Genomic DNA, 13,503 nt, shown 5'->3' with positions numbered 1-13,503 from the left:
ATTTAAAGAGAGATTTTATCAAAGAGCAACAGTTAAAAGAAAGGACAGTAACTTCTCCCTGCTCTCATTCCCATCTCCCCTGTTCATTGCAAAATTAAACATTGGAATCAAGCAATAGATCCAAAATTGAAAGCTGCATACTGCAAAATATAATGTCATATTGAAATGCTTCGTGTTTGGCTACAGCAGATTTGATTATATAAGCTGTCAAACTTAGAGTTTGTTGGAAATGTACATTGTCTTGCTTCTGGATAACAAATCCTCTTGTGTGACTAGAAATATAAATAGATTTAGATTTATTTCTAATATATTGCAAAGTCCAAAGTTTTTGCAGTTGTAACTCAGATTTCAGATTCAACTTCTTTCTTCACAGATATGCAGTTTCCTATTGATGTAAAAACTGTGAGGAAAGATCATGAATTTTTAGATGGAGATGCGATTGAGTCACTATTCAGGTAAACATGGATTATGAATTATCTTTAATACCTCCAGGCTCCATAGTTATTTGTCGTTCATCTTCTCATGCCTTAGTTCTTGTCAGAGACTCACCAATCCTGTGCCTGAAGGAAATCACTTAAGCACGTACTTTAATACCACTGAAGTTGTTTTTTTTAAGAATTGAAAGGCAAAGTGACCATGTTTTGGCCTCTCTTCCTCTGCCACGGTCTCAGTGACACTATATTAAGCATCAAATCTGTCTTTTCTGTAATGTGAGTTGTCTCTGGGCTGAGAAAGAATAATCGGTTCCCTGCAGGCATGTGGGAGCATGACAAGCTCTTTGGAACTGCCTGTTACAGAGTGCAGGGACTTCCCCTGCCTAGTGAGCTTCCCCAGAGCTGTTCCAGCAGATAAATAGCAAAAATGACCTGCACAAGAGAGACGTTTTCTGTTTTGTTTTTCCTGAATGTTTTTCTGAGAAGCAAAGGCATTGATTTAAAATTACTGTTTTGCCACAGCTGTTCAGAGCACAGAAGCAAAACTGCACTGTCAGGGCAAAGACAAAGTCGTTGCTCTTTGGACTTTGCCCGTATTTGAGTGCCAGGATAGAAGCATTCTTCTCTTTTACTTACTGCAGTTTTTGAAGCTTTCTCGTTATGAGATTGCTTAGCAGGTGAAGTGAACTCTACACCATCCACAGCACTTGGCCAACCCAAGGGATGCAATAAGAATTTCTGGCTCCTAAGGGACCAGGAAGTTACTCTTCTGGGAAAGGGGTTTGGTCCTTTTCTGTATTGTAGGTCACCTGAATTAAAGTTCTGCTTGTAACAGGAGCACCAGCAGGAGCTGGTTGCATACACACCTCTGATGGACAGCACATATCAGAGAACTTTGGGTATATTTTGTTTCTTGATGTGGCTTCTGAGCAGAATGTTCCATGAGGGCTTCCAGTGTGCCTCTGATGAGGCACTTATTTGTTTGACAGGTAACTGACTGCTTTGGGGCCTTATTGATTCCACAAGTTTTAATTAAAATGGTAGATAATGAGGTCCTTCCAAGGATACAGGTTAATGTCTTCATGTTTTAAAGAAGCCCACTCAGAGTTTCTTTCATTTTCAAAATGTTAAATAGATAAACAGTTTTTCATGAATGTTAAAGCTCATTATAAGATTTTTAATTAACTGATTAATTATCAGCCTCTAATTTTGAGATGGTGAACTGGGGCTGTGAACATCATGGGGTTGTTAATTGGTGCTGGTTTGGGCAAAATGTATGGAGAACCTCTGACCGAATGTCAGTCTTTGACACCAATAATCAAAACTCCGTGATAGAAGTTCACAATTAGTTTGTTTTCAAGCAATAAAGTGGTTTAAATTTAAAATTTCTGTCTTTTTTCCTCTACCCTAGACGTCTGAACACATTGAACAAGTGTGCCTCTATGAAAGTGGAAATAAGCCCTCGGAGGAGACGGGTATGTTTGTAAAATATAGTTCATTTCTAGTTAATTAAAAGTGTGCTTTAGCTATTACATCAAAAACCTGTTTTTAAAAGGTCTGTGAAGGATTAGCAGTTTGTGAACTTCTCTTTCTATTCCCTTCCATCCTGTAAAGCTCCTCCATTTGCATTTTCCACTGAAAAACATACTGCTGGAGCTACACATTGTGTAGTGTTCATTTAGTAACGTTGTATGGGAGGTTAGGGGTGGGCTTTGAAATGGCATTTGGGAAGTTCCACTCTGCTGTCAGGGAAGAATGGGGCAAGAGAGGGTCTGCAGAGAAGAGATGGGTCATTTCCCTCTCTCTAACAGTTTGGTGGCCAGGAGGTCCTGGGGACACCTGGAGCAAATGGCAAGTGAGGCTGAGGTCTCCAGCAGGGTGCACCAGGTATTGATGCTGCCACAGCCCCACAGCCACATGCTTCTTTACCTGAAAATGGATGAGTTTTGGTCACAGAGGCGTGAAGGAGCGGTTGGTTTGTTTGGCTTTAGGACAGGCCATATAAACTCAATACAATTGTCTTCCAAAACCTTTTGTTTTTCTGAAAAAAGAAATTTTGCAGCCTCAGATCAAATCTGTCATCTTTTCCTGTGGTAAATTTACCAGATTTGTCAGCATACTTGGGAGTAATTTGTCACCATGTTTTTCAACTCTCAGAACAGAGCTGAGGGCAGACCAACAGTAACTAAATGGTTACATTCCCATATGTTGGTCTTGAGGGTTTTAGAGGTAGGCAGTCTCCTTTTTTGTTACATTTTTTGATAATTTAAAGTTTGCCAAACTTTGCCCTTTAAACATACTTTTTTTTTTTCCCCCTTCTAAGAGTGATGACTCTGAAGATGATGAACCTTGTGCAATAAGTAACAAATGGGCTTATGAGCGATGCAGCCAGAGATGGTCTCGTATTGAGAGCCTAGAAGGTTTCCCAGGAGAGGAGGGTGCCAGTGCATCAGTCCCAGGCAGTCCAGTACTGAAGAGCATCAGCAATGAGGACACTAACTTTCCAGATCATGGCGAGAAACATGATGTGTCATCACTTCACAGTACTAGCAGTGGTGACAGTGACATTGCTAGCTTCCCAAAACCTTTTGAAGATGTGGAAACCAGCACAAGTTCCTCAAGGTGTTCTTCAGTTAAGGTGGCTTCTCTGAACTCCACTTTTAGTTGTTCTTCTCCACCCAGTGAATTTTTAAATATAACCAGTGAAGAGAAGGTTTTGGATAAGTCACCATATAAAAAGAGGAAGAGCCTCCTAAAGAAAATGGAGAAGTTGCACTTAAAGAGCTGCAACTTAAGGAGTGGTCAGTCAAAGGCTAAACCCATAATAAGTGAACCTGTTCTTCTGGAAGGACTTAATGAAGAAAAGATGAAGATGCTGAACTGTGTGAATATTTCTGACCTCTCTGTCATCCAAATGAAGAACAATTCTTCTTTTTCTCCCCAGAGCTGCAGTAGCTGCAGTCGATCTGACAACAGCAGCACAGTGAGCACTCCAAGTCCTGTTATACAACCACGAAGCCACTGTGAAGGAATGGGGGTGTGTGCAGAGGACTTGGATTCTAGCCAGCTCCTGCCATGGAATGATCTGTCTCAGCAAAACCTAAAAAATAAAGACCCAAAGGTACGAATGAACCAGATGTTTCAAATACCACAAGGCCATAAACCTGGCACTTTCCCCAAAGCACTTACAAACAGCTCCCTGTCTCCAGCAGAAAACTCTTCCGTCAACTGGAGAACTGGGAGTTTTCATGGGTACAGGAGGAGCCAGAGCAGAAGTACTGCCAAGGACTCCAAAGCCCCCAGGAGTCCTCTGTCATGCACGAATAATAGACTAAGTGTATATGACAACATGCCCAATATTGAACTTGATGATTTGGAAGCAGCACAAGTTGGTGATGAGGATGTGTTTTCAGAACTGAACAATGTTATAGAAGATGTCAATGGTCTCAAAAAGTTGGTTGATCAGTGGACAGAGAAGTTTTCAGATGATGGGGTTTCAGACTCAGCCAGTGACTTGCCTTTTTTATATCCATCCTCACCTCAAGAAATCTGTCTTGAAACAGAGGGCTCAGAAGATAAGACAGCAGACCTCCCAACCACTGAGGGAGAGACCAGCTGTGACCTGGGCAAGGCTGCAGACCTGACATACCTGACAGACTCTAAGACGACCAACAGGTCAGCCATCCTTGGGTTTCCCTAGTAGAATGCCCCTTGAGAAGCCTCTTCCCATTGATTGTTCCTCTCAACATGTAATTGCTATTGCAGAACAAAGTACTCTTAGGTAAGTCTGTTCCGGGTAGCAGGGTCTGCTCTGACCTCTCTTGAAAGTAGGGTGCTCATAATCTGCATGAGCACTTGGACATTTGGAATCAGACTTTCTGGCTATCTTGCTACATTTCTTACTGGCACATGTTGTATTGCCAGAGCTCCTCCTGGAGGAGTACCTTGGTTAAACCCAACTACCCAAATGGGAACTGCAGGTCGTTTAGGGTCATAGGTGCTTCACAAACAGAGGCAGAAAACTAATGGGGACAATGGAAATAGTCCTAAACTTAATATTTATCTCATAGGCATGGGAAGCAACACTGGTCTGTGGAAGAGAGGGTGAACCTGGAAAGCCTTCCTAGCCAGAAGGATAGTCAGTCAGCTGCCCAGCTAGCCCGGACGCAAAAGCTGGCTTTGCTGAAACTCACTGCTTTGATGGACAGATACTCCCCTTCCAGTAAGCAGGGCTGGAACTGGTAAGTTGTCTAATACTAAAGCAACCTGTGTTGGAAAAAGAGGATTTCATGTTAGCAGGTGAATTTCCTAGGTGATACATGTTCAACATGAAGAATTTCATCCTGTTAATCCGCTGACAGTTTTGTGGCTATTTCCATGGCTCCCGGATTTCTCTGCTGTGGAGTGGACTTTAGCTCCTCGGAAACGGTCTTATCATTCCTGATTTAAAGGATGTTGTAGTTTCCTCTTCAGATTTGCCCATGGGCAGAGCTTTGCCAGAGACTGCAGGACCTGAGGTGAGAGCTGGCTCGGCTGAGGCTCCATCTCTTCAGCATCAGTCCCACTTTGAACTAAAGCAATGACAAAGCCAGTCACTCCAAGGACTTAGAGATGTCAGCATGCTGTGATAGGGACCTGGTACTTTAATGTGGAAAGAAGTGAAAAAACCCTGTAGTCTCCTAAAGGGGTGGAACATGGTTCATGTGAGAATGCTGTTTTAAAGCTAATTTCCCTTTTGAAATGAGGAAGCCATTCCTGTAATTGTCCCTGCTGATTGTCTCTCCATCTTGGGATGCTGTGTGTACAGGTATGGGGCAGAATTTGGGGAAGTGGTGAGTGTAACTAAATCTTTTCCAATCCAGGTAACTAAGGGAGCAGGTGGAACTGTGCTGGAGAGCTAACGTTGGGTGCACTGCTTTTCATTTCCAGGACTATACCAAAGCTCATGAAAAAAATAAAAGCCTCTGACTACAAGGACAAAAATGTGTTTGGGGTCCCTTTGCTTCTGAATGTTCAGCGAACGAGCCACCCGCTGCCCAACGGGATCCTGCAAGCCCTGGACTATCTAAGGAGCCACTTTCTTGACCAGGTATGAACTTGAGGCAGCCCAGAGCAGCTCTGTTCCATAAATGGGTCTGCTCCAGGGAACCAGTGTCTGCTTCCAGCTTCTGTGTGGGACTTTCTTGCTCCCTAAGGCTCTGAAGAAGCAGAAAGGTGTAGGCCTGAACAGGTGACCTAAGAGGAAATACCAAAGCTGTTTCCTTCTGGGAATGCCTTTAGTCCTGGGTTGTATTTTGGTGCCTTTCCTCACTGAAATCATCTGCAGTCCGTTCTCTTGGTGCAGGCAGTCAAGCTGTCTTCTCCCAGTGAGGCAGCATGTCTCTGCTCCCTTGGGAAGCAAATCTACCAGACAGTGTCATTATTCCCTCTGTTCTGTGGTTGCTGGTAGTGCCAGATCTAATGTGATAATTAATCTTGTTTCAGCTGAAATGTACCACTAAGTAGAAACAGCACATACTAGAGCAGTGCCTGTAACATCTTTTTCTGGCTCTCAAATCTGTGTTTATCCACTAAAGGGCATGGCAGTGTAAGTGTGTGTTGGGTATGCTCTTTCCAGAAGTGGGAGGCCCTGTGACATGAGACATGTTACTTGAAGAAAGGGCTTTCTTTTTTCTGTGCTTAAGTGTAATCCCACACCGAAGTACAAAAATGTGTGCATCCTGTGAACTTACAGTGCACTTTGGTGGCACACACTGGAGTGTTAGCAGTTTCTTACAAAGGCAGTGTGTTTTATTTTGAGGTCATTGATTATCTAGTCAATTAATATAAATAAACCAACCAGTGTAAATGCTGTCTCAGCAGCACACAGGGGAGCTGTCAGCAGAAGCTTTGTTGAGGTTAACTTCATGGGAAACTTCTAAATCTAGGTTTTGTCTGGAACTGGATTGGCATGCATATTAAAATAAAAATCATAATTTCCCTCAGAATGGCAATTGCCCTTTGCCAACCTGTAGATGTCTTAGATGTATCAGAGATACCAGATGTTGAACCTGACCCTTGTGGATCTTACAGTCTGTGTTTGCTTGCTCCAGCATGGGCATCAATGGACATTTGCTTTTGGGTGAACAGATATTGGTGCACTAGAAACTTGCCATTCTAATGTGTGAACATAGCCTGCTCAAGCAAGCTGACAGCTGTCAATAGTAATGATTTTAAAAGGAAAGAAAGAGTAATTTTGCTTTAAATAAAAGGCACATAAGCAAACATGATGATTGGTATGTCTTTCACAGCTGGTTCTGTGTGTGTCAGTCATAGTTTGCCTGGGAGGAATATCTGTGCTGCTTCTAATGATTCAAAAATATGTTGGTGTTAGATCCCACTACCACAGGATCTTAGCAATCAAAAGGGAAGTAAAGGATCAATTATTTGTCAGAAGCTTGATTCTTGAGGAGTCCTCTCTTTGTCTGTCATGTTTTCTTTTACCTGTAGGTTGGCCTGTTCCGAAAATCAGGTGTTAAATCCAGGATTCTGTCCTTAAGGGAAATGAATGAGACCAACCCAAACAACGTCTGTTACGAAGGGCAGTCAGCGTTTGATGTGGCTGATATGGTGAAGCAGTATTTCCGAGACCTTCCTGAGCCTATATTTACTAGCAGGCTCTGTGAATCTTTCCTCCACATCTACCAATGTAGGTCACAAAAGCCATAGTTTTTTCTGTAGCTTTTTATTTTATGTTTCCTGATGTCTTAATACTCAGTTGTGCAGGGCAGTGGCCAGACTAGGACCAGTGCCATGTGAGTTTGTTGTGGCTCTGGACATCAGAGCTTCACATCTGCATCCTGTGGACCAGCTATTTTCTAACCTTGTGGGGTTTTTGCTCTTTGAAGGATGAGTCTAATAACATATGTTGTGGCAGCCCCCCCTAAGCTGTGCTTTCAAATGGTCATTCCCTTTATGCAAAATTAAGAAAGAATCCACTCCTGTGCTTCATGGTATGAAGTAGCTCCTTGTGTGAGGAGTCATCTTGTATTGATGACATTTCTTCATTAAGGCACTTGAGCACAGTTGCTGTGAAACAGCATCTTTGCCTGGAAACACCAGCAACTTTCTGCCTGTGCTTTCACTGCTCCTGTCCTTGAGACTCAGCTGGGAAAAGAAGGAAACGTGACACTGAAATGTAGTATTGGATATGATTTTAACCAGGTTCCATCTCTAGTACTTTTCCCTTAAGGAAAGCACTTTAAAAAAGCAGCTGGTCTGAGGAAGGAATTTGCTGCAGGGAATTCTGTATGGCAGAAACTACAGGCAGTTTATTGTTTTGGGAAAAGGTTTTGAAAGTCAAAGTATGGGATTTCTGCATGGACTGGTTTTCAGCCTGTTTTACATTACTTTAATTGACATGAGTACATGAACTGCTGCTGTCCTATCTATGGTGCAGGCTCATAGATGGTCTGAGAACAGTTTGTTTATTTGTTTGAAACACATTTTCTTTTTGCACCCACAAATCCTTTTTGTGAGGAGGTCCACAATTCCTGTGTTCCATAGATGTGGACTCTTCCTTCCATTTATTATAACCTGGCTACTGCCTACCTCTCATCTCTTGTTTTGGGATAGAAACAGCAGTTGTACTCACCTGTTTTGCACCACGTGTGACTTGAGCAAGTGCCCAGATTGAATTATTATGTTTTGGAGATAAAAAACACGCTGCTTTCACCAAGAAGCAAGTGTTGCATGTTGTGCACATGTGCTTCTACTTGAAGGGAAAGTGATCTTCTGCCCTTTGTGGTGGTGTAAATTGCAGAAATCCTCATGAGAGGGGATGCACGGCAAGTTGAACCATACCTGTTCTCCTGCAGGAGCTGTTTGGGCACACAGTCTCACCAGGTTGCCACATGAATTAAAATCTGTTGGCAAAACATTGTTCTCTCAATTGAGTTACCTGAGGGCATCTGTTCTCTGTGCCTGAAGCTGAAAGGAAAAGACAGCAGAGTAGCTGTCTGCTTCAAAGTAGCATTCCAGAGCAATATTTTATGGGCAAACAAGCTCTTCTTTGGCTTGTAATGAGTGCGGTGTTCAAGATAAATTACAAGTCCAGCACCAGCATCACTGGGTGTGAATGTGCATCTTGACAGGCAATAGGAGAAAACTGCACTTGTGGGTGTGACTGTGGTAATGGCCTTTGTGGTGTCTGTCCTGAGCTGGAGTGACAAGAAAAGGGATGAACCTACAGCTTCAATGCCCTGCTTGGGACTCTGTTGATGGATGCTTCCTCTTCAAGGAAGATGTTCATAATCTTTTTTCTGTTTTCAGATGTGCCAAAAGATGAGCAGTTTCAGGCTGTCCAGGCTGCTATTCTCCTTCTCCCAAAGGAAAACAGAGAAGCTTTGAAAATCCTGCTCTTCTTTCTACGAGACGTGGTTGCTTTTGTTGAAGAAAACCAGATGACCCCAACCAACATTGCTGTGTGTCTTGCACCTTCTTTGTTTCACCTCAACACCCTAAGACGTGATAGTTCCTCCTCCTCCTCTGCTAGGTATTAGCATCTTAATGCTGGCATTGCTGCTGTTCATAGTGTTCTTTGCTGGAAAACTGCCTTATGAAGCTGGCCTGGGGGCAGTGGCTGCTTTTCAGGGGAAAATAGTGTATATAGTTTGGGGTTCGTCTCAGAGAGGGGTGTTCAGTCCAGCAGGAGCTGACCACAGTGCCTGCAGTGATCCAGCAGCTCACTGTCCAGTGTAGATAGCCAATGGTGAGGCCCCTTTGACACCCTCCCAACTAGTCTGCATGTGACCTAGCCTGCCTCCTTCACACCCTCTTGGCAGTTGCCCACAGGCCCAGGACCCCAGCATGAAGGTGGTGCTGGCCATTGAAATGTAGCTTCTGTACTGGCAGCCTAAGCCCAGGTGCAGCTTTAAGGCCCTGCAGATCTCTGGGAGGAGGTAGTGGTTGCTGGCACTGGTTCTGCTGGGTAATAAGGGGATTCTTCTTGCCAAAGGGAGGGATTTTGTAAATTTATCTCAATAAGTAAAAGTAGCTGGGTGGTTGTGTAACATCCCCTGTTGTACGTGCAGGGAGGAAGGTGCCCTTGGGCCAAAGCAGACAATCTGAGTGTTCATGCCTTATCTGGTCTCCTGAGGCAGGGCTGTTTGCTTTGCTCCATGCTCCTGTGTATGGACCCACACGTATCAGAGCAGAACAAGACAGCTGCCTTTGATGGAAACACCCCGCACCCATCAGAGCCCCAAGTTCATCACCTCACAGGGGGATCTAAAGATGAGGACAGTGTGGTCATTGTGAGGGCAGCTAGGGATGTGATGGTGCTGCAGTGGCAGCAGGCCTGTCCTGGTTGTGCTTGGGCACCTGGGAATCATACTTTGAGAGTCATCACCTCTTTGGTTTACATAAAAGTTATGCTGAAATATTAAGACCAAAAATAGAAATGGACCTTTCTCTTTGTTGTCACTGTTTTGCAGCCAGGATGCTTTGAAGCTTTAGCTTTTCTGTGGCTGGGCATTAATGCAGTAGTGCCGGGTTCTGACTTCAAAGGGTAGAAGCTGACAGGTCTGACTTTGAGGAGCTGAGCTGAGAACTCTTATCTTCCACCCAATTTTCAAGCCATTTGGCAGGAATGCGCATAGATAAAAGTATCAGAAGCCAGGATTAATTATGTCATATAATGATTATGAATTAAAAGCAGGGAATGCTTTTGAAATGTGTTTGCTGTGGTTTGGGCCAAAGGATTGAAAAGGTTCTGCATAGGCTTTGCAGGGTATCAAAGGAGCTTGGCATTTGGAGGCTGTGCACAAAGCAGTTTGGAGTCACGACTGCCTTGGGCCAAGTGTGTGAAGATGTGTTTGGGGAATACAAAGCTGTGCCTTGCCTTTCTTGGGCAGACATTACTCCTGGTTGGTGCCCTGGGCACGTTTGGGGTGTGCTGGGAGGGAATGCTGTCTGTAGACCTTGCTGCAGTAATGTGACAAGAGCCCCTGTATGGCACAGGTGGGTCCTTCAATCAGGGTGTTTGCTGAAGCTGCTGGTTCCCAGCCCCTGGGCAGGTCAGGTGAGCAGGCAGGTTGTACTTGTAGCTCATGGCATCTTGCTCACCCAGCTTTCCCTTCACCTTCCCCTCTTAATGCAGTCAGAGGAAGTGCAGCTTGGGGAAGCCAGACCAGAGGGAGCTGAATGAGAACCTGGCAGCAACACAGGGCCTGGCCCACATGATCATGGAATGCAACAGACTCTTCCAGGTACGTCGCTTGCTGCAGCAAAGCAGGAGCCCTGGGCAGGCTGCTGCAGGTGGCCTGCCTTGAGCAGCAGTTTGGGTCAGAACCCTGCAGAGGTCCCTGCCGGCCCAGCTGCCTGAGCCTGGGATTGCTGTGAGTCCTACAGACTCCAGTACAGAGAAAATGCCTCTCACTGCAGGTTTTTCTGTAACTATTTGTAAGGGCTGTAGAGCCTTCCTCCACTCATTCCTCCAACCCCCAGCTGCTAGGAGGGTTTGACTCCCTGGGCTTGGGGCCAATTTGGAGACCACCTGTGGGGCAGAGGCTGCCAAGTGCTCTTGCAGGGTGGCCTGGCCAGGTTTCACTGCTGGGGCAACAGCCATACCTGTGCCTGGCCATGGACCTCACTAATCTGGATCTGGACCTTGACCCACAGAATGACTTCCCAGCTTGACCTCGGCCTTTCTTCGTCATTATGGACTTGCCTGGCGACCACTAGATTGTGGCTGACCCTGGTTGCTGTCACTGGACCTGATCCTGACCTCCCTTGCTGACTCACCTTCCTGGCTCAACCTTGGACTGCATCACCATGGATGTGTCTGATGATTTGGACTCTTGGCTGACTCTGGCTGCCATCCCTGCCCCAGCTCAGGTACTGTGGGACCAGGTGGCTTCCTGGCCAGCTCTGTTATCCTGCTCAACTCCCAGCTCCTTACCCTCAGGAGCCCAGCAGCCCTTGTTGCACCCTGACAGTCAGCTCAGGCCTTCTTGTGCCCCACTCCAGCACCACAGCGGGGCAAGAAACAATGCCCCATGGCTGCCCTGAACTGACACATAGCTCTGCCCCAGGGCTCCCCCAGCACTCATGCTGCCCAACCAGCCCCTTCCTTCTGAGTGACAACCACCCCCCTCACCCAGCCTGGGGTCTGATCTCCCCATGGCATGAGTCTCCAACCTAGCCACAGTTCCTAAGTGATCTCCTTCACCTCAGCCCAACCATGGATCCCTCTTTCCTCAGGGGTGGCCCAAACCCCTCTGCCAAGCCCCAGGGCCCCTTGGGGGTGCCATGGCTCCCTCTGCCTGCCATAAACCCTGCAGTCAGCCCTGGCAACACAGGAATTGGCTTCCATGGCCCCCCCGAAATAGCCTCCAAGGGCCTCTGAGCTGCCCTTGGCCCTGCAGACATCCTGCACATTCCTGCTCCAACTGGGATGGGTCACCTGGAGCTGCTGCTGCCTGGGAGCTGAGGAGCTGCATCTGCTGGGGTACCCAGAGATGCCTGGAGAGGCTGTTCCCCTGCTGCTGGTGACCTGGAGGAGAGACTGCAGGCAGCTCTGTGGGGCAGCCTCTGCCACACTGTGCCTGGACACAGCCCTGCTGCTCTGGAGCTGATGGTTGGTCCTGCCTGGTCACCCTGGACTGCAGCTGCTGCCATTAATGTCACTGACCCTGGCCCTGCCTGCCTGGCCTCCCCGATGGATGTGACTGGGACTCTGCTGGTCACCACTGCCCCTGCTGGGCCTGCTCTGCATCCTCTCAGGTATGGTGGGATGGGGTTCTGTGAGGCACTGCCCAGCCCTACCCCGTGGTTCTGCACTCAGCATCCTGAGCAGCCAGCCCTGCTGCTCCCATGGCCCCACCTTGGGAGGAGGGAGGACACAGCCATGGCACAGGACATGGTCAGGTAGCACAGCACAGGGCCTGGGCAGCTGGTGAAACCCCAGCACATATGGCTGCCATGCTGTGGACAGTGTGGCAGCAGAGCTAGGTCTAGTTGTGTTCATAGGCACTGTTCTGACAGCCATCAGGAGTGGATGGTGGCACCCATGGGGGCTGTTCAAGCACCAGGCCCATGAGGTGCTAGCCACTGTCATAGCTGAGCCCTGCCCTCAGCTGGCTGTATGGGAAAGAACCTGGGACAGCAGGTAGGTATCTATATATGTCTATGTACATAGATGCCTACGCCAGCAAGCAACTCTATGGAAGTCCAGCACTACCTCACTTCTGTGCTGCTTTACCTCAGCAGAGCACCCAGCAGATTCCCTAAGCACTGTCCCACAGCTGGCCTGGCAGTTCCACACCAGCAACAAGCACCCAGCAAAGAGGTCTGCCAACTCTGTAGGGACTCAGAACATTGCTGGTGCAGGGAAAGGCAGTTCCCTTGTGGTGTCCTCTGAGGGAATGTAGTTTAATTGATCTGCTCCTCCCCTGGGCTTGATGCTCCTCCAGGTACAACTGCTGCCTGCACCAGCACTGCTGGGAGCTGATGGTGCTGCTCCCACAGCAGGTAACCCCGCACTGCTGTCCTCTGGGCAGCACTTGGAAACACACCCCTTTTTGAGGGCTGGTACAGGACACCTCCACAGGGCAGAGATGTGTGTTTGCTTGTAGGTGGTAGCCCCCCCACAGCCTGTATGTTGTCCTGGTAAGTGTGCTCTTCCACACCCTCCCTGGTGTGTTACATTGAAGTTCAGTCCTTGAGTGTGATGGTCCATTTCCTGTGCAGGTACCTGACTGTTGCCTTCATCAGCTTACTTACATCTTCCATGAGACAGGAATCCTGAGCACCAGGGCCTTATGCTGCAGGGCTGGGATGAGACTGCTTGGCTCCCCTGAGAGCTCTGTGCTCTGCTGAGGGATGGATGCCAGAGATGACATCAAAAGCTGGGTGATCTGCTCACAGCTGGCAAATAAGGTAAAGAGGATGGTGGGGCTCACCAGAGTAAGGTTGTCACAGGGCGTGTGGGTGGTTGTGCTGTGGTTGGAGGGTTTCCTGGAGGTTTTCCTGTGTGTTCTGAGTTCTTGGTCCTTAAAACTCTGCAGACTGAAGCAGAGCAGCCCTGGGC

The 13,503-nt window shown here is 47.0% G+C and overlaps 1 protein-coding gene across 3 annotated transcripts in view; it reads left to right on the top strand.

Moving 5' to 3' along the window:
- The window catches only part of LOC127390112 (rho GTPase-activating protein 7-like), a 39,804-nt gene extending 26,357 nt beyond the window's left edge, over positions 1-13,447 (top strand). For all 3 annotated transcript variants that reach the window (XM_051631309.1, XM_051631310.1, XM_051631307.1), the window contains 10 exons: positions 374-455; positions 1,846-1,909; positions 2,758-4,109; positions 4,505-4,675; positions 5,364-5,523; positions 6,924-7,122; positions 8,745-8,967; positions 10,573-10,681; positions 11,094-12,197; positions 13,164-13,447. In XM_051631309.1, the coding sequence (XP_051487269.1) occupies positions 374-455; positions 1,846-1,909; positions 2,758-4,109; positions 4,505-4,675; positions 5,364-5,523; positions 6,924-7,122; positions 8,745-8,967; positions 10,573-10,681; positions 11,094-11,111 (2,378 nt within the window). In that variant the 3' untranslated portion in view covers positions 11,112-12,197; positions 13,164-13,447. The remainder of the gene's footprint in view (positions 1-373; positions 456-1,845; positions 1,910-2,757; positions 4,110-4,504; positions 4,676-5,363; positions 5,524-6,923; positions 7,123-8,744; positions 8,968-10,572; positions 10,682-11,093; positions 12,198-13,163) is intronic.
- Positions 13,448-13,503: the final 56 nt, after the last annotated feature.

The sequence above is a fragment of the Apus apus genome, chromosome 13 (genome assembly GCF_020740795.1).
Source record: "Apus apus isolate bApuApu2 chromosome 13, bApuApu2.pri.cur, whole genome shotgun sequence".
NCBI classification, from domain to species: Eukaryota; Metazoa; Chordata; class Aves; order Apodiformes; family Apodidae; genus Apus; species Apus apus.
The sequence above is the reverse complement of the archived record's forward strand: the minus strand, read 5'-3'. Positions and strand labels throughout refer to the sequence as shown.